Source organism: Mirounga leonina, unplaced genomic scaffold, assembly GCF_011800145.1.
Source record: "Mirounga leonina isolate KUSES-001 unplaced genomic scaffold, KU_Mleo_1.0 Mir_94, whole genome shotgun sequence".
Lineage (NCBI taxonomy): Eukaryota > Metazoa > Chordata > Mammalia > Carnivora > Phocidae > Mirounga > Mirounga leonina.
This window is the reverse complement of record NW_023270855.1, coordinates 44,045,198-44,065,729: the sequence shown is the minus strand read 5'-3', so window position 1 is coordinate 44,065,729 and position 20,532 is coordinate 44,045,198. Positions and strand designations below refer to the sequence as shown.

The following is a 20,532-nucleotide window of genomic DNA, read 5'->3' as shown; positions in this document are numbered from 1 at the left end:
CCTGGGTTCTGCTTTCTCCACATCCTTGCCAGCACTTGTTATTTTCAGGATTCGTTTTGTTATGTTTTTTGATTATAGCCATCTTTATGGGCGTGGAGTGGTGTGTCATTGTAGCTTTGATTTGCATTTTTCTAGTGACTAGTAATGTTGAACATCTTTTCATGTGCTTATTGGACATCTGTATATCTTCTTTAGAGAAAGGTCTACTCAAGTATTTTGCTCATTTTAAATTAGGTGGTGGTGGTTTTTGTTGTTGAGTTATAGTAGTTCTTTTTATATTCTGGAACTAATTCCTTATTAGATGTGCTTTGCAAATATTTTCTCCCATTCTTTGTGTTGTTTTGATAACTGCTAGTTATAGGTCTATTCAGATTTTCTGTTTTTTCATGATTCATGTTTGGGTGGATTGTTTCTAGAAATGTGTCCATTTGTCTGGTTGATTGACTGCAAAATGTTCATTGAATTCTCTTATAATCCTTTTTGTTTCTTCAGAATCAGTAGTAATATCTCATCTGTCATTCCTGATTTTAGTTAAGTCGAGTCTTCTCTTTTTTTTTCTTGGTCGTTATAGCTAAGTTTGTCAATTTTGTTAATCTTTCAAAGAACCAAATTTTGGTTTCATTAATTTTTCTCTATTTTTCTATACTTCATTCTCTTTATCTCTGATCTTTATTTCCTTCCCTTTGCTAGCTTTGAGTTTTGTTTGCTTTTCTTTTTCTCGTTTAAAGTGTAAAGTGAGGTCCTTGATTTAAGGTCTTTTTTTTTTTTTAATATTTTAATTTATTTGAGAGAGAGTGCGCACGCAATTATGTGACCATGTACAAGTGGGGGAAGGGGCAGAGGGAGAGGAGAGAGAGAATCTCAAGCAGACTCTGCTCTGCGTACAGAGCCCGACGCGGGGCTCTGTCTAACAACCCCATGAGATCATGATCTAAGCCGAAATCACTAGTTGGCTGTTCAACTGACTGAGCACCCAGGTGCCCTGGTCTTATTTTTCAGTGTATATGTTTATAGCTGTAAATTTCCCTTAGTGCTGCTTTGGCTTTATTTTATAAGTTTTGGTATATTGTATTTTTGTTTTCATTTGTCTGTTTTCTAATTTCTCTTGTGATTTCTTCCTTAACACAATGATTGTTTAAGAGTGTGCTGTTTAGGGCTGCCTGGGTGGCTCAGTCAGTTAAGTGTCTGCCTTCAGCTTAGGTCATGATCCCGGGATCCTGGGATGGAGCCCTGCATTGGGCTCCTTGCTCAACAGGGAGCCTGCTTCTCTCTCTCCCTCATCCCCTCACCCTGCTTGTGCTTTCTCTCTCTCTCAAATAATAAAATCTTCAGAAGAAAAAGAGTGTGCTGTTTAATTTCCTCATATTTATGAAATCTCTAGTTTTTCCTTATTATTGAGGGTTAACTTCATTCCACTGTGATTAGAAAAGATACTTTGTATGGCAGTTATTTTAAAAATTATTAAGACTTGTATTGTGGCCTAACAATTACTCTGTCTTGGAGACTGTTGCATGCACACTTGAGAAAAATATATATTCTGCTGTTGTTGGGTGGAGTGTTTTGTTTATGTCTGTTGAGTCTGATTTGTTTGTGGTGTTTAGATTCTCTGTTTTCTTATTGATCTACCTATTTGTTCTCTCCATTACTGAAAGGGAGCTGTTGACATCTCCAACTATTATAGAAATGTTTATTTCTCCCTTCAGTTCGTTCAGTGTTGCTTCATACATTTTTGGGCTCTGATGTTTGGTGCATATATATCTTAATTGTTTTACCTTCTTGGTGAATTGACTCTTTTATCACTATATAATGTTCTTCTTTGTCCTTAACAACAGTTTTTGACTTAAAGTCTATTTTGTCTGGTGTTGATAGAGCTACCCCTGCCTTTTTTTGATTACTAACTATTTGCATGGAGTATCTTTCCATCCTTTCACTTCTAGCTTACTTGTGTCTTTAGATCTAAAGTGAATGTTTTCTGTAGCATGTGGTTGGATCATTTTTAAAATTCATTCTGCCAATCTATGCCTTTTAATTGGAGAGTTAATTCATTTATATTTAAAGTAATTACTTACCTGTAGAGACTTATTTCTGCCATTTTGCTATTTGTTTTCTGTACATCTTACAATTTTTTATCCTTTGTCTTCCTCTATCACTGTCTTCTTTTGTGTTGAATTTTTTTGTAGTTATATATTTTGATTACCTTCTCATTTTCTTTTGTTTATATTCTATAGATATTTTCTTTTTGGTTACCATGAGGATCACATACAATGTTTTAAAGTTGTAATATTTAATTTGAATTGATACCAACCTAACTTCAGTTTGCATATAAAAACTTGACTCCTATAAAGCTTTGTCCCTCCTCTTTATGTTATTAATGTCACAAATTACATCTTTATACATTTTGTTCCTAGTAACATAGATTTATAATTTCTTAAATGCATTTGACTTCTGAGTCCTGTAGAATATTAAAAAAAAAAAATGGAGGTATAGATCAAGATTACACTAATGCTGCCTTTTATGTTACCTTTAGAGGAAATCTAAATACCTTCATGTGGCTTCAGGCTGCTTTATACCGTTCTTTCATTTCAACCTGAAGGATCCCTGTTAGCTTTTCTTGTAGGGCAGGCCCAGTGATAATGAGCTCTCTCAGCTTTCATTTATCTAAGAGAGTCTTAATTTCGCTTGTTTTTGAAGGACAGTTCACCAGATACAGAATTTTTGGTTTAGAGTTCTTTTCTTTCAATACTTTAAATATATCCGTCCACTGCCTTCTAGCCTCCCAAGTTTTCTGAAGTGAAACTGGCCTGTAATCCTATTGAGAATACTTTGTATGTGATGTGTCTCTTCCCTCTTGTTGCTTTCAAGATCCTTTCTTTGTCTTTCAGTAGTTTGATTAGAATGTGCTTGGTGTGGGTTTCTCTTATCATCCTTGGAATTGGGTGATCTTCTTGGATTTGAAGATTTATGTCTTTCATCAAATTTGGAAAGTTTAGGGCCATTTTCTTTTTCTTCAGTAAAGATCTCTAGTCCTTTCTCTCTTTTCCTTCTGGGACTCCCAGAATGGGTGTGTTGTCCCCTGGTGATGTCCCAGACGGCTCCAGGGCTCTGCTCACTTTTCCTTATTCATTTTTCTTTCCGCTCTTCAGACTTGGTTAGTTCATTTGTCTCATTTTCAAGTGTGCCAATTCGATTTTCTTCCTGCGCAAATGTGCTCTTGAACTCTAGTGAATGTTTAATTTCTGTTTTGTACTTTTCAACTCCACACCTACTGTTTAGTTCCTTTGAATGATTTTTGTTTGTTTGCTGGTAATCTTATTTTGTTCATGTACCGTTTTCCTGGTTTCCTTTCATACCCTGTTTTCCTTTAGCTCTGAGCATATTTAAGACACTTGTTTAAAACCCTTTTTCTGATTAAGTCTTCTGCAGGGATGGTTTCTGTCTGTTTATCCTTTTCCACTGAATAAGCCTTGTTTTCCTATTTTTTGGTATGCCTTGGTATTTTTGTTGTTGAAAATCAGGTGCTGGGTGGTTATAATATGGTAACTCTGGAAGTCAGATTCTCCTTTCCCGGGATTTTGCAGCGTTTTTATTTGTGTTTTTGTTTCGATTGTTGATGGCTGTGGTAATCCCATTTGTTTTCAGATGTTTCCCAACCATTTTTGAAAAGACTCCCTTGTTTATACTTACTGAAGCCTCTATTCTTTGGGCTCATGTTCAGCTAATGTTTTGACAGAGATTTCTTTGAATGCCAGGAACTGAAACAGACAAAGGCAAAAACCGAAAGAGAGAACAGCCCCATCTGTCATTCTCTGCAGACTGGTTCTGTGCTGGAGCAGTTTTTCTCTGGTTAGCCAGGCTTGCTCGAGCGTAGGGGTCAGCCTGAGGTGAGGGCTCTAGGTCTTCTCAGGAACTTTCAGACATGCCTCTTGCCTGGGTGTGCATGTGGCTTTCTAAAATCCTCCCTATACATGGCTGCTTCTGAATGTCCTAATTTCCCAGAGTATCACCCCAGCTTCTTCTGCAGCCTGTAGATGGTCTATTTTATGTTTTCCGAAATCCTTTGCTCTACGCGGCTGTTGGTTCGTAGCCCTTTGTAGCTTGTATGAGCTGTGTCCTCCTCTTCCCCTGCTTGTGTTCAGAGTTATGTGAGACAGAGACAGACAGACCCATCCTTCAGGTCAGACCAAACGTACGCGGTAACTTGCAGATAAGGTCTGGGGTTCTCTCTCCGTTTTGAAGAGGTGAACTGAGAACCTGGTTGCTGCTTAAGACTGAGACCGTCACTGCCCCAGGGATGGAGTTGGCAAGTAAAAATGTAAGGGCAAGTAAAAATGTCACAAAACTGTCCTACAGTTTTGAAGGTACCTTTTTTTTTTTGTTTGGGGATTTGCTTCATTGCTTTAAACCTTTGTTTTCCAGAGCTCCTACAAAGTTGGCTCAGACAGCTTCCGTTGTTTTCAGTGTTTCTGTGCGAGAACAAGAGCTTGGAGCTTCCTGGCCCACCATTTTGCTGATGTCGCTCTTTCCTTTTAAAGGAACTTAAAAGAAAGCTGTGGTGTTTTTACTTTTTTACAGGTGAATCAGAAGGGCTCAGAGAAACCACTCGAACAGGCATTTGCAACAATGGTGTCTTCCTTGGGCAGTGGAATGATCAGGTACCTCCCTAGAAATCTGCACAGGTCTTTTCAGATGAGATGTGCAGTTACATATCCAGCCATCCCCTCTCACCCACGGGCATCCGTTCCCAGAGCCCCAGTAGATGCCTGAAACCACACATGGTACCGAAGCCTAGGTATACTGTAATTTTCCTTAGATACACATACCTATGATAAAGTTTAATATATAATGTAGGCACAGTAGCAGATAAACTGATAATAGAATAATAACAGCAATAATAGAATAATTAAAACAATGTGCTATAATAAGAGCTATGTGAATGTGGTCTTTCTCAAAATACCTTGCTGTACTGTAGTTGTATGTCTTATGATGATGTGAGGGATAGATGCCCATGTGATGAAGTCAGCCCAGTGACAAAGGCACTGTGACAGAGCATCAGGCCACTGGCAGCCTGACCCCATGTCAGGAGGAGGACCATCTGCTTTCAGACCGTAGTTGACCCCAGGGAACCAAAGCTGTGGGAGGTGAAACTGTGGATAAGGGGACTACTGGACACACCAGTACGTAGATATCACTAGACATATGGTGATCCCCACTTTTCAAAAAGTCTGTGTCACACCACTTTGTATTATAAGAGACCATGTTGGTACCTGTTGTCACTAACCGAAAGAAAGCCAAAGACGATTTTTCACCTTTATGAGAAGGTCATTACCACACAGACGGAGGTCTTTCGTAAGAGTATAGTGGCCTATGGCATGAGGCAGACTTGGAAAGCAGGGGGCACGCTTCGCTTTAGGCTACTTCAGGTCATAGGAACACTCCACTTCTGGATAGTAGGGGAAACCTGAATTACAGCTCAGCTTTTTTTCCCCCCAGTACTAGATCAAAGCATGATTCTGTTAGCTTGAAATTTTTCTCTGGCATAATTATACTGCAGAATAACTTCTTAACAGTCAGATTTTAGTTTGAATTTTGTGAAAGTTTGGTCCCTGATCAAAATCCCCTCCTGAGGCTTTGTGTCACGTGGCCACTGGGTCATGAATTTCAGTTCCTTGTGATCATTTGGTGTGATCTCTGTGGTCCTGACCACCACATGAGTTGGAGAAATTTACACTTGCATGGTGGCCTTGTCTGGAGCTGCAGCCTTACCTACCAAACTGTGCAGCTTTGTCAAAAGAGAGGGATCCTAAAACATCCAACAGTTGCCCTGTGGAAAGGTGCAAGGTGATGAGTCAGCCCTTTTGGAGCTTTCTGCAGCAGGAAACTGGGCAGGAGGTGAGGGTGTACTGTGGTAGGAAGTGGTCACAGGCATTGGGGTGAGGCGGGGGGGAACTTTCCAAAGAAATGGTATGGGGTTATTTGGGGAGAAATTTTTTTAACCTAATGAGAGATTTTAAACATCCACAAAAAGAGAATGATACAATGAGCATTTGGGGAAGAATTCAAGTGTCTTTCCTCCAACTCAAAAGCTCTAGCAAGTTCATCAGACCCCCCCCACTCCATGCACACTTCTGCCTTCTCCCAGTGGAACTTTCTTAAACATTCTTTGGAGGACTCAGAGGAACTTAGAATATACCTTAGACCTGAAAAATTAGAACCTCTGGGTTTGGAGTCTAGCATGCGTACTCTGAGAGAAGTTTGTCTGCTGTGTCCACCCCTTGTTAAGGCCTTCTGTCTGCCCCAGGGGGTTTCCACAGATACACGTGGCTTGAGAGTTGTCTTGAGTTTGTAGCCGCAGCTCACTTCGAGAACTTGCAGCGTCAGAGTCTAGAGTTACGCCCTTGGTGTTCCAGGAGCGTGGAGGGCACCCATGGCCCTCACCTAAAGAGCGAACACCCAGAGCTGTTGTCATTTTCCTTCCATGAGCTCCAAAGACCACCAGACAGAGGAGCATATTAAAAAGTATATTTGAATATTTTTTAATTGAGTAAATCCATATTCTGGCAGGGGGAAAAATCAGTCTGTTAGTTAAAAGTGAAATTAAATGGTAGACTTAATGTCATGTTTCAGATACCGGTTTACTGGACTGATTTGCTTTTTAGTTGTTCAGTGATTATTGCTTTGAGTACATTAAATGAATGAAGTTGATGGATTGGTGAATGACCTGAAGGAGAGAGGTCGTGGGGTTGTGCTTCTGAGGAATGGTGGGACTCGTTAGCAATGGGAAGTTTTTCTTTTGGGAACTGGATGAGAAAATGAGCCATGCAAGGTGATGTGTCTCTGAGGGTTTCTTCCTAGAACTTGGAAAGAAGCAGAACTGCTTGACTATTGGGGTCAGAAGCAAAATAGTATATTTACAGTCACGCATTGTCAAAATATAACAATGCAGTTCATTCTTAGAAGATACCAATGTGATTTTAGAAGGATGCGTGCTAAGAATCCAAATGCATTTAGGTGCTGGCCAGCTGCTTACGGTCTTCAAGCCAGTCTAGGGCTGTTGCTTCTGTGGGAGTACCCCGAAGTGACTGTCACTCTGTCAGTCTTGTGGGAGCGGCCTCTGGAAGTGCTTCCCCCACTCCCAGTCTTCACCAAGTCTAGCCTCATGGTTAGCTAACCTCTGTTTTTGTACTGATTTCTAAGGAGACCATTCTCACCTCATCAGTGAGATAACCATTAAGGTGGCAGGAGCCCCTCTGGACCTGCTCAGAAGCCCGCACTCTACTGATGCTCCTTCGGTCTGTTGGAGCCAAGGGAGTGACGCGTGGGCAGACGCCTCATCTGAATTTCACTGTGTAGTCGACCAGAGCTTGATGTCCTTCCAGTCCTCCTACTTATGACTTGACCTGGTTCCTGACTCCCTTGACTTTCAGGACCTGGTTCATGATTTTCTTTTCCCCCTCTCAGTTGGCAACATTGTCCAGCTCCTGGTAGGACACCTTCACTGTCAGATGTGTTCTAACCTTCAGAAGTGGCCTATTAAATACCAGATAACTAAAAACAACCCATTGCAGACCGGCAGGGAAGGTCCCTCTGCCACATCTATGTGAGATGTACAGATAGTGATAAGGACAGTGGGTGTTTTGATTTGTTAAGGAAGGTGATGGACAGTAAGTGACCAGAGTGGGGGCCATGTGGCCTCTGTGCTTCTGACAAACCCCAGTACAGATCTGACACTCGTCGAATCCTCCTTGCACTGATTTGAGTTCGACCATTTTAAACATTTTATTCAGTTGAAAAAATAATACAAAGGACCTTATTCTTTGTATATGGGGGCAAAGAATACACCCTGGCTATTCATTTGGATAAGGCTACTTTATATGATAGACCCGATTGCTGTACCTGAGCTCACTTCTGCTTTCTGCTGGGCTTCTTCTCTACTCCTATCTCAGGGCCTCTAGAAGAACATGTGAAGATAGAAGAGAGAGAGAGAGAGAGAGAGAGAGAGAGAGAGTGTGTGTGTGTGTGTGTGTGTAAACCCGCAGTGAAGAAGAAATCTGTACGCTCAAATAGGAAAATCTGCTTATGAACATAGCGGTAGAAGAAAAATGACTAATCTTTGGTCAGTTTCTGCATATCTTTTCTTTTGGTAGATATATTGCCTTTGACTTCCATAAAGAATGTAAAAATATGAGATGGGACCGACTAAGTATTCTGCTGGATCAGGTAGCAGAAATACAAGATGAACTAAGGTAAGCTATATCATTCCCCTGTGGGCGTCAAGGGAAGAGGGTCGTGTGTGTATGAATCATAGTTATTATGCCTTATCCAGCAGACGTACACAAATACAGTTCACCGGGTTGACAGCATTTGTTTATACTATGACTTTTAGTTTTTTCATTGTAAAGATGAGACTTAATGATTTAAAAATATTTTAAAAGCAACCCAAAGCCAGGTATTCTCACATTTTTATGAATCAAGTGCCACTCGTTTACAAAGCTTTACATAATTGAGGTTAGTGTACTAGTATTTTATATTCCGTTGTTTTCACTGAACATTCTATCACGGATCTCTGATATTTTGTCTCTGTAACGAAGGTGTTTAATGGCTTTTCTATACTCCACTGTGTCATAATACAGGTTCAGTTAAATGTTCTTTTTCATATTAGCCATCTGTCTTCTTTTCTTTTCTCTTCCTACCACAAAAGACTGAGCTGCAATGAATCGCTCTGGGTATATGTATTCTTAGCTTCTGTTAAATTATTGCCTAAAATAAATTCTTGAGAGTAGGATTAATGGTTCAGAGGGTCTGAATAACTTTATGGTACTTTCCATGCGTGTTTACTGTGTTACTTACCGTGTTGGCTCACGGGTTTGCAGTCACCTGCACATGTCCGTCTTTACTTATTTTAAAGCCAGAAGAAGTCATGTTCTGCCTGTGTGTAGTTCTGACCCTGGCAACCCTCGGGCACTTTTTCATGTTAGTTACACAGTAACATAGTAGAACTTTTCCTCTAGGCATTTCTCAGTATTTAGAAATCTATTTTATACATGTTAAGTAGTCAGCTACAGTTAGTTAAACCTGCTCTTTTTCTACGAGGTTTTGTCAGGAGCAGCTAGTGAAGGGGGATTGACATACGTCATTATTGGGCTAGAGTGACGCCGGCTGGACCTGGGACACTGTCAGAGGAGGGGGCTCCTTGGGTTTGCCCATTAATTGCTGCCACACAGGAGTTTGAGAAAGGAGGATTGACCCCAGAATCTCTCTCCCTCCCCACCTGCTGTGTTCCATGGGGACAGCAGAGCTGCACATGACCTCTCTGGACATGTTCCCCACGGGTTTTGGGGGAAATGGAAAGAATCTGGGCTTTGGGGTATGACACACCTCATTTTGAAATCTGCTGCTTTTTTAAAAAAGATTTTTATTAGAGAGCACACGTGAGCACAAGCAGAGGGAGGGGCAGAGGGAGAGGGACAAGCAGACTCCCCGCTGAGCATGGAGCCTGACTCGAGGCTCAGTCTCATGACCCTGAGATCATGACCTGAGCGCAGGTCAGGGGTTGGACGCTTAACTGACTGAGCCACCCAGGCGCCCTGAAATCTGTTTGCTTCTTATTAGCCATGTGACCCAGGGGCAAGTTAGTTACCTTCAAACCTTGGTTTCTCCATTTGTAAAGTGGAGATAATGTTCCTGCCTCGTAGACTCCGTGTATAGTTGAAGACACAGCATTTGTAAAATACCTCGTATTTATGTTTTGAGTCCTCATGGGGTGCCAAAGCCTGCATGCACTCATGCACGTGTATGTACACACACCAGCTCCAGACGGACCTCACCAGCTCTGCATGAATCTCAGGTAGATATTTAGCCTCAACGCATTCTTCTAGGCCCTTAACTTTTAAGGTCATGATTTTTATTTGGCCCATAGTAAATCTGTTGTGTTTCCCTGCCCATTTTGATTTTGGGGAGCGATTGCAATAAATTTACTATTCCCTGGCATTCACCATGTGCTCTGTCCCATGCGCTCTGCTAAGCAATTTGTACATTGTGCACGACTGGTGAAAAACTTAGGTTTGTGGAGATGAGGGTGATTACTTGAAGTTACGCAGCTAGTACGTTACCTGGGGGAGCTAAGGCTCACAAACCAGTTGTTTGCTGTTGGGGCCCGTGCTCTTCCCTGCCACACTGCGCGTTGTCCAGTTTTTGAGTTCATAGAATTAGCTGAGGAAATTGTTAAAAATTCACGAAACACAGGAACTGGTGACCATGGTTGGCTCCAGTGCAGACACCTGGGTGGTAAAGGGGAGAAGGAAACCTGATTTTTCAAACAACACCCTGTTGAACCTTATAAACTTCATAGTGTTTGCATATATGCCCCATTTTAAGAAAGGTTTTTAAAAAGTTCTTAATGCACGATTTCCGGCCCTTGCTTCAGAGACTCTGACTTGAGTTTATCTCAAGACCAGGTGTATCCATTTTTAGCACACGGCTCAGGGAATTCTGATACGGACAGTGTAGGGCCCATGCTTCGAGAAATCTTGATATACGGGACCATGATGAACAGCTGGGTCAGAGTGGGGCCTGCTTCTGGCCTCAGCTCTTCAGACTTCTCTTTGGCTCTCTGGTCATCCCATTCCCCTGGGCCACACACTTCCCGTCAGACCTTTGAATGCGCCAGTTCCCTAATGTTACCGACGGGGTGTATGTGACACAAGAGGTGGTCAGCGCGTTGGCCTGACTGCGGTATGAGGGTGTTTATACAAATATGTTTTAGTTATTTTCTAGTGGACATGGCCGGCATGGTGGTGACGAGCCAGGAGGGTGTGTTCCGCAGCAACTGCATGGACTGTCTAGACAGAACCAATGTGATCCAGAGCCTGCTGGCCCGCCGCTCGCTGCAGGCCCAGCTCCAGGTGCACATGCTTTGTCTCTTTTACGAAATCAGCAATAGAGGCCAAAGTGAAAGAAGCTGCATCCTTAAAAACCTTAACAAAAAGCATTACAAAAGCAAATAACAGAAAACATTCATGTTGCTCCCCACCCTAACCCAGCTTTTGTGTTTTTGTCTTTCCGTCTGTGGGTGTGCACATCTCCATACCTATGGTCAGCGTATGCGTATGCAGTTTGGGTTCTTTTTTTTTTTTTTAAGATTTTATTTTTAAGTAATCTCTACACCCATCACGGGACTTGAACTCAGCAACCCTGAGATCAGGAGTTGCGTGTTCCACTGACTGAGCCAGCCAGATACCCCTTTACATAGTTTTTAATTTTGTCTTTCCTCTAGCATTATACGGAGCCATAGTTCTTTTAAAAGGAGTTGCACTTACTAAGTTGCTACATTGTTGGCTTATAAATTGCACTGTAGAGACCAAATCTGCAGATGTTGTTACTAACTTGAATTCTTCCCTTTGGGTTAATTGCTAGAAGTGGAATTTACTGAGTTAAAGAGGATACGCTTTCCAAGAGGGTCATAACAGTTTCCACTAACACCAGCGAGCATGATAAGTGAATCCATGTCATTGAATTCTTGCCAGCATGAGATGTTTTTATTTAAAACTTTTTTTCCCATTAGTAAAGAGTAGAACCTCAAGGTTGTTTTCATTTGCATCTCTTATTACTGGCAAGCGATACTAACCTTCAGGTAAGAAGTTTCTGACACAGCTTTGCTCTACCACTACGATTGGGCTATTGAGAAAAATAACTATAAATACTTTCTTGTGTTTATACTTGGAATTAAAAACGTAAAGCCCAGATTTCCAGATCACATTGGCATTTATCATGAGGGGCAAACAAAATGCATGCCAAATGGTTTCTTGCTTAAATGGTAACCTTTGTTTATGACGATTCAGCTTTGTTTATGACAATTTTATGATACCAGGAAGGAATTATGGAAGTAAAACACCTCCTTTAAAACAAATTGCCCTTGAATCCTAAGTAACACAGGCCAAAGGAGCGGTTTCCCTGTTTGAGCATCAGCTCTAGTTTGTATTGTACCATGTCCTCCTCAATCTGATGGATTGACTTCAAGGTATATTTTTTAATAGAAACAATAGTAGCAAAAAAACAAAACAGTAGTAATAATGGTTGTTTCCAAGCCCAATAAACTAAAGCCTTAATATTTAACTAGGTTCTGGAATCTCTACTTAACTCTTTCGTGTGCTGAATGTAGTAGTATAAAATCTAACCAACCTTCAGAGAGTCTTGGGGTGTCTGTCAGCTGGTGGGGCCTCCAGTTGTGCCCCCCCCCCCAGTTAAGGGTCACTGAGGGCGGCCCCTGCACTATCTGAGGTGGGAGTGCTGTTCTGGGGTAGAGATAGTGAGCTGTCACCTGCGGTGCTCAGTGACAGTGAGGGCTCTGAGGTGGTTGAGGTCCGAGATGAGGTCCAAGCAGGGGCTCCTAATCTTTGCCCAGTGACCCCCAAAGGAGAGTCCATAGGGGGATTCAGCATGTCCAGGAGTCCTCTGAGATGATGTGCAAAGGGCACGGTGTATGTGCAGTTTGAGGGGAGGTAGGTGTGTAGCATTAGACTGCAGGAGGGGTAGGGCTGGGGCTGAGGGAAGCCCGGGGACGCGAGTGGTGGGGAGGCTAAAGGGTGGAGGCAGTGGGAGGTTGGGAGGCAGCCGGGAAGGAGGAGGTAATGGCTGGGTCCCACCGCTGCTCTCCCTTCTGCCCCTCTGTTCCCGCGGGGCTGGGGCGCGGGGGGAGGAGTCCTTAGAGGGGGAGGCCATGGTGAGCTGCCCCCCGCCACAGGCAAGGACCACATCTCCCGCCTGCAGCCAGGAACCGTGTGATACCATGTGGGACTGTCTGCTTTGGGTCCTGAATCGCGTGTGCTGAAATAGGTTATACTCGAATATGGTGTGCTTCTTATTCCAGAGACTAGGAGTTTTGCATGTGGGACAGAAGCTTGAAGAACAAAATGAATTTGAGAAGACTTACAAAAATGGTGGGTAATTTCCTCAATAGAGGCAGAGTCACTCAAATGGTGAAATAAACTATTTTGGATTTAGGAACTCTGGTTGTCGCTTAAGTCGCTGTCCGCTGACTTTTCCTTGTGTTCACAGCCTGGGCTGACAACGCAAATGCTTGTGCCAAACAGTACGCGGGCACTGGTGCCTTGAAGACGGACTTTACCAGGCAAGCCATGCTTTTCAAGTAGCACTGCAGATATTCGGGTCTCGCGTCCCGGCAGGATGCCCCAGGAGCTTTTGGGCCGCAGCAGAACCCCAGCCCCCGGCGCCTCGGGTCACAGCAGTCGAGTCAGGCTTGCTGGGAGGGGAGGCCCGGGCGCTGGAGGGTTCCTAGCCTCCCTGGGTGGTTGTGCGCGTGGGGGGCAGCCTCGGCCCCTCAGCCCCTCCCAGACCTCGCGGTGCACCCCGGTCACTGCGGGCTGGGGCGGGGCTGAGACCCTAAACCTCGGGGTAGCAGCCAGGTGATGCCCATGCAGCTTTCCAGGACCGCACTGGTTAGTGAGAGGTCAAGACATGGGGATTTGTACAGATGTGGGTCTTTTTCTGCCATAGGGACTCCCTGGGAGCAAACTAAGATTCCTAGTCTCTGCCGTGTTCTGGCTGCTTAACCTGGTCTGGGTGTTTCTCTTCACGTTTCTTACCTTTGCCGCTGGCCCTGAGTGTTTTTCTCTTTGTGCCCACTTAGGTAATATTTTAGAAAAAGAATGCATATTTCTTGGACCCGCTAGAGGATTCCTTTGTGAGGTGTCTCCTTTATGCTTTCAGGGGTGATCTTTAAAATCTTTGTAACTCACTTATCTCCATACCACATACTGATTGGCCACAAAACTGTGGGAGAATTTAATATACAGATCTGTAACTCGGAATTCAACTCTTTTAACCAGAACTGGGAAGAGAACTCAGCTGGGACTGCTAATGGATGGCTGGAACTCCCTGATACGGTATTACAAGAACAACTTCTCTGATGGCTTTAGGCAGGTAGGTTTGTATTTGGTGCTCATGTTTGGTCCTCGTGTGGTCGTATCATTACTTCGCATTGGGGAGTTACTAATTTCCTTCCTCTGTTCTAGGATTCCATAGATTTGTTTCTTGGAAACTACTCAGTGGATGAATTAGAATCTCATAGTCCTTTAAGTGTTCCACGGGATTTGAAATTCCTGGCTGTAAGAAACCTTTATGTTTTTCAAGCCTTTTTTTTTTTTTTTTTTTTAAGATTGATTGATTGATTTTAGAGAGTGTGCAAGTGGCAGTGGGCAGGGGCAGAGGGAGAGAGAATCTCAAGCAGACTCCCTGCTGAGCACGACCCTGAGATCATGACCTGAGCCGAAATCAAGAGCTGGACACTTAACCGAGTGCACCACGCCGGCGCCCGTTTTTCAAGTTTTTAAAAGCATTATGTCTGGAGGTATAGATGGTGCCGACTCCCCTTGATTTAAAACTTTACACATTGTTCTAAACGGACTGTAAATACTTTGTTTCCCTGAGGAGAAGATGAGGGAAAGGAGTAAAAGAACCGTGGGGCGTTTGTTTTCTGTGACACTTCACTGTCGGTTTATGTGAGAACACATGAGCAAAAGGGAGTATGGAAGGTTTCTCGTTTCTGGAAGACTCGACTCCTGTCACAATCAGGGGTTGCTGGGGGCCAGCCTGTAACATGGAAGGCAGAGTGTGTTTTTGACACTTCTCTCCTTTTTGCCTCCTCTTCTCACCAGACTTTGTAGGAGCCTTTCTGGGGTCTCATCCAGTGGGCAGAGTGTTCCCGAATGTTGCTGGCTGGCGTCCCGGCCTCTCACTCGGGCAGCCCCCTCAGCATGCCCGTGTTTGGACCAGAGCCGTGCTTCCTCAGATGTTGTGACCTAACCAGTCTGAAAACTGGGGCAGCTGTGGTTGAACCCCCAAAATAATGATGTTTTGCTGGGGAAAGATATTTTGTATATTAGATTGCAGAAGGGTTTTATTCTTTTTCAAGTGCAACTGACTTCAGAACCATTGAGTAGCGTTCTTAAGTGATGGCTCGTCTCTCCATTTTTCTTTTCAGTTGCCTATTATCATGGTTGTTGCCTTCTCGATGTGCATTATCTGTTTGCTGATGGCCGGTAAGTCTGCCCTTCTCTCACAGACTCACATTGATCTCTGAGAATCTGGTACTTCCTTATACAGCATCTTGAGATTGTGAGTCTGCTCAACACTTGATGTTTCCCCGTTAAATTTAGTGAGCAAAGTGAGTGGATGTGATTAGTCCTTAGATGTGACCGGAGGAAGAACATATACTGATAATTGTTTAGTTTTTTTACTTAAGATTTAAACTTTTTTTTTTTTTTTTGTCTTATCACCCAAGTAACACATAGGAATTATAGAAAATACAGTTAGGCAAGAAAGAAGAAAACATTATTTATCATCCTGTCTTCCAGACATAAGCTAACTACTTTTAACGTTTTGATGTTTTAATCTTTGTGTGTGTGATTTTTTCACAAGTGAAAGATGTATTTTTTGTAATCTGTTTTCACTGAGCAATATAAGCATTTCCCCGTGTTCTTTATTTTTAATGGCTGCATTAAAATCCATTTATGGATATATAGTTTATTTAACCAACCACCTATTATTAGACAAATATTATTAATAGATTAATACACTACTTATCATTAAATTTTAGTAGGTTGAGGGGCGCCTGGGTGGCTCAGTTACACATCTGACTCTTGATTTCAGCTCAGGTCGTGATCCCAGGGTCGTGAGATCAAGCCCTGTACCGGGCTCCTGCTTAAGATTCTCTTTCTCTCCCCGTCTCTAAAAAAAAAATTTTTTTTTTTTTTTTTAGTAGATTGAGAGCAGAATTGCCTAATAAGAACTTGTGCTAACAAGGTCGTTACTGGTTTTCTGTTTTTCTCTCAGTATTTTCCTGTGTTACTAAGTTCATGAGCGTTTAGGATGAGTGCATCTCCGTTCAGTACTCCTCAGAGCTGTGGGGCAGGAGCGTGCGCATTGGCTGTATTGTGCACTCGGGCCTGTCTTGTCTGAGCCCCGCCTGTTGGCAGGGCCCCATTCCCATGGGCCCCTCTCACCGTGACCCTTTGTTCTCCCACACAGACCATACCCCCTTCTCTCCACAGCGTTGTGTCCTTTTCTTACAGCGCTTTGTCCTCTGGCTGCATAAGCCCCTGGGGATCTCTTCTTCAGAGGTGGTGTGCGTCTCCAGTGTCCCCGGCTTCCCCAGTCTGTGTTTCTCTTTGTGAGCCATGATTTGCACACTCATTTGTCTTTCCCACTGGATGGGAAACTCTTTGAGGGCAGAGACTGTGTCTTGCTTATTGTTTTGTCTCCTGTGTCTGGGCTATAATAAGCTCTCAGCAAAAGTCTGCTGAGCCAGGGACCCTTAACCCCACGCCCGACGCGCATTCTGGAAGGGAGACTCTGTAGGTGCCTGTTGCTCTCTGTAATCCCCATACTCCCCTCGGGGTTCAGCACTATAGACAGTCACCACGTAGGGGAGGGAGCCATCCTGTTACTCTCGGGCAGGAGTTAGCGGACGTTCTCTGTGAAGAGCAAGATAATAACTAGTTTAGACTTCCCAAATTGCATATCCTCTCTGTTGCACATTGTTTATTTTTACAACTCTTGAAAGATGTAAAAACCATTCTTAGCGCAGAGTACCAAACAGGCTGAGGGCTCTGGAGCACAGGCAGAGCTATGTGGCGTAAGTCGGGTCCCGGGCCCGGGTTGGGGCAGGAAGGAAGAGGACAGGGCCAGCCAGCACGTGCCGCCTGTGATTCCTCTGAGGGCCACGCTCTTCGCTCCCTCGACTCTCTCACTGCTTTAAAACACACTGCCTAGTGGATGCCACTTTCTGGGAGCCCGTGTCCCGTGAAATTCGTTTCGTCACTTTGTTCTGTGTTTCCTTGGCTTCCCTGTGGAACCTCCGGAGAGGCAGGCAAGTCAAGGCAGAGAGCTCGGCCTGAACAAATGGGGCAGTTCCTTTGGGGGATGGTCCCGGTTGGGCTTGTGAGGAACTGCCTTTCTTCTTTGTCCGAAAAGAATTTAAAAACTCAAAGGTGTGAACACGAGCGATCACGTGAATTGGTCCGTGTTTTGTGTACGAAGAGATTGACGCCGTGGATGGCAGCACTGCGTGTCCGTTCGTTGCCATAAGGTGATGAGCGCTGTGATGTGTAGATAGGGTAGCGTCTGATTTGCAGCCTGTACTTTGGGTTTTTAGAGAGTGGGGGGCAAGGGCAGCGTGAACCCCGATAGCCGATGAGGAAAGAGCGCGGAGCCTGCTATTCTCCCACCGTCTCCTCCTCTGTGTGGGTCCCCTGGCGCGGGAGGGCAGAAGCACTCGGTTCAGCTGCGCGAGGAGTAGAACAAAGTAGATCTTTTCCCGCTGCCGCTAACCTTCACGAACTCTAGACGTTGCAAAAAGTGCCGATCGGGAGAGTTGTGTGAAGTAGATCATTAAAATATGTCCCTGAGTTTTGTTTTATACGCTTTCATACATAGCTTTTCTGAAGCATGTATGTTTTGTAAAGTTATTTTTTTGTGTGTAGGCATTTTGATTGTGGCGAATGTATTACTAATAGCTTCTTCTAATGTGAAAGTACCTAATCTTAAAGTAAGTAATTATTTGTGTGATGTCACATAGGACAGTCAGATGGTTCTCATGCTGTGGCCTCTGGGCCAGTGGCGTCAATGTTACCTGGGAACTTGTTAGAAATGCAGATTCTTGGGTCCCACCCGGACCTGCCGAGTCAGAATCTCCGGGGTTGCCCGGCAGCTGATGTCTTATCGAGCCCTGGAAAGGATTCTAACGCCAGCCAGAGTTCAAGAACCACTTGTTCTAACCTTAATTGAGAGGTTCTTGTATTTTTCCTGTAGATGTGCTGATAAACTTTGATGTTGTCAAGATTAAACTTTAATGTTTAAACACTAGACTTTAATGTTGCTAAGCAGCTGAAAGCTGGATCTGGGATCAATAAAATGATTTTTTTTAGGGTCCCATTTATTCATTTGAGACAGAGAGAGAGCATGAGTGGGGGGAGGGACAGAGACAGAGAGAGAAGCAGGTTCCCCACTGAGCAGGGAGCCCGATGCGGGACTCAATCCCAGGACCCAGAGATCATGACCTGAGCCAAAGGCAGATGCCCAACCATCTGAGCCACCCAGGCGCCCCTCAATAAAATGATTTTTATTTATCAACTCTTCGTTTTTTAATTTTATTTATTTGAGAGAGAAAGAGAGTGAGAGAGAGCATAAGCAGTGGGGAAAGGCTGAGGGAGAGGGAGAAGCAGACCCCCCCACTGAGCAGGGAGCCTGATGTGGGGCTCGATCCCAGGACCCCAGGATCATGGCCTGAGCCGAAGGCAGACGCTTAACCAACTAAGCTACCCAGGTGCCCCTCGATAAAATGATTTTTATTTATCAACTCTTTGGTTTTTAAAATTTTTTTTTATTTTTAAAGATTATTTATTTATTAGAGATAGCATGAGAGAGAGCACAAGTGGGGGGAGTGGGAGAGGGAGAAGCAGAGACTCCCCGCTGAGCAGGGAGCCCGATGGCGGGGCTCGATCCCAGCACCCTGGGATCATGCCTGAGCCGAAGGCAGATGCTTAACCGACTGAGCCACCTAGGTGCTCCAACTCTTTGTTTTTTAATATCAACAGGTGACACTTGGACAGAAACACTGGCCTATGTGCTCTTTTGGGGAGTTGCAAGCATTGGAACATTTTTCATTATTCTTTATAATGGCAAAGATTTTGTCGATGCTCCCAGATTGGTCCAGAAAGAAAAGATGGACTGAATTTGTGTCTGTGGAAAGCGGCTTGGCTTGGAAGATTCCATTATGCAGAACTGGAGTCTTTACTGACCCGCTTTCCACGTCAGCCCGAGGTCTTTCGAAAGCCTTTCTCCGGAAGTCTGCCCTCTGCTTTGTGCCGGGCGGGGGACCTGCAGTCGGCCCGGTGTTCCTGCCCTGACCATCTCTTCACTACTGGGGGGCTCTAGCTATAATTGGAAGCTCTTCTGTAATTAAAAGGTCACCTGAATCCAGCTCCTGGAACGGAAGGAATCTATTCCTTGTCGATTTAATCAACTCTTGCAGAATAAGTAATATATTTAAGAACTCTAGCTTCTTTCCTTGTTTAAAATGGTAAAATTATTTTTCTAGCTCAGTTTCCTTATTGTCACTGTAGAAGCAGTTGCTGTTCGCCAGCAGACGTCCCCACACATCTTTGGGCTTTTCCTAAGAGATGAGTGATAAGCTAACACGCCTGTGTTGATGAGGCGGGAGTCTCTCACAGACGTCAGGTAGTCAGCCAGAGAAGGGAGCCGGGTCTGGCGTCCTGTTGGGGTTTCGGTTGGGCTGCCTCTTGAGTTCAGCTTGAACTGGAGTGCAAAGAGGAAGTTCAGATAGGATTTATCTTTTTTAAAAGGTGTAAATGAAATCAAAGAATGTAAAGTCTGTGTCTTATGCTAAAGGTCCAAAGCTGCCTCTGTTTTAAGGATTTGCCGCAGCGTGGAAAAGACCCTCGGCTGGTCGGCTCCCCCTCCCGGCTGTGGCGTTCCCTTGGGGTTCGTTCATCGAGCCGCGCGAGCCCTGGGGAGGCTCCATGCGTGGCACCATCAGCGCTTCTCACTCTGTAAAGGTTTTTGTTAGCTTTATTCTATCAATAAGTGTGTCTGAAATTTAGTGCTTCCTGGTAGTTAGAGTTCTCCAAATCAAGGACCAACTTCATTGTTAATTTATGTGCAAAAACAAGCCTGAAAAATACGCTTTAGAAGCTGTGCATAGTTCTAATTATAAGTTGGACTGTATATTCAAACTGTAATTATGAAGTTTAAATATTAGAAAAGCGTGTAGAGTAGTATACTTGCCACTATTTTAAAACCGATTAAATACTGCTACTATATTTGTGTTGTGCTTGCAAATATGTACAGTTTTTTTCAGTAGTGGTCCTTAAATATCTCTCAAAGCGCCTTTATTTCAACATCACTTTTTTTTTCAACATTATTTTTTTAAACAATAAGAGTTGTTGCTTCTAGAAGCTCTAAAGGAGAATAGCTGGAAGCCCTCTGCAGCTTAAAATCAGTCATTAAAACTCCCAGTAGGGTAAATAATTAGAACTACCTATTCTTAACATGTAAATAAGCATAATTTGTTCCAAAGATGAAATGTTTGAAACGTGGTTCATGTCTACTGCAATATATTACTCAAGTGCTCCCGGACATTTCACGTGAAGACCTGACTTCCACAGCCACGGCAAAGACCAAGTGAGAGCCGCTCGGGTGGCTGTTCCGCAGCCGATGGACTGATGCTGGCTTGTCAGAGCCTCAGGTGTCCGTGTTCAGAGCCCTGCCGTGCTGTGATTTCTAAATTCATGTACTGTACATCCTTAAGTGAAAATAAATGTCATACTCTTTTCTAACCACCGTTGGTATCATTCCTGTACTTTGTCTTGAAAGGGATATTCCTTTTTTATTTTGTAATTTTTTTAAAAGATTTTATTTATTTGAGAGGGAGCACCAGCATGGGGAGTGGGAGAGGGAGAAGCAGGCTTCCCGCGGAGCAGGGAGGCCGACCTGGGG

General features: G+C 43.8%; 1 protein-coding gene across 2 annotated transcripts in view; it reads left to right on the top strand.

Moving 5' to 3' along the window:
- SACM1L (SAC1 like phosphatidylinositide phosphatase) overlaps window positions 1-20,372 on the top strand; it is a 58,706-nt gene extending 38,334 nt beyond the window's left edge. For both annotated transcript variants that reach the window (XM_034998210.1, XM_034998211.1), the window contains 9 exons: window positions 4,573-4,652; window positions 8,145-8,243; window positions 10,763-10,901; window positions 12,866-12,935; window positions 13,054-13,126; window positions 13,845-13,938; window positions 14,031-14,123; window positions 14,999-15,056; window positions 18,612-20,372. In XM_034998210.1, coding sequence (XP_034854101.1) covers window positions 4,573-4,652; window positions 8,145-8,243; window positions 10,763-10,901; window positions 12,866-12,935; window positions 13,054-13,126; window positions 13,845-13,938; window positions 14,031-14,123; window positions 14,999-15,056; window positions 18,612-18,748 — 843 coding nt within the window. In that variant the 3' untranslated portion in view covers window positions 18,749-20,372. The remainder of the gene's footprint in view (window positions 1-4,572; window positions 4,653-8,144; window positions 8,244-10,762; window positions 10,902-12,865; window positions 12,936-13,053; window positions 13,127-13,844; window positions 13,939-14,030; window positions 14,124-14,998; window positions 15,057-18,611) is intronic.
- The last annotated feature ends 160 nt before the right edge of the window (window positions 20,373-20,532 follow it).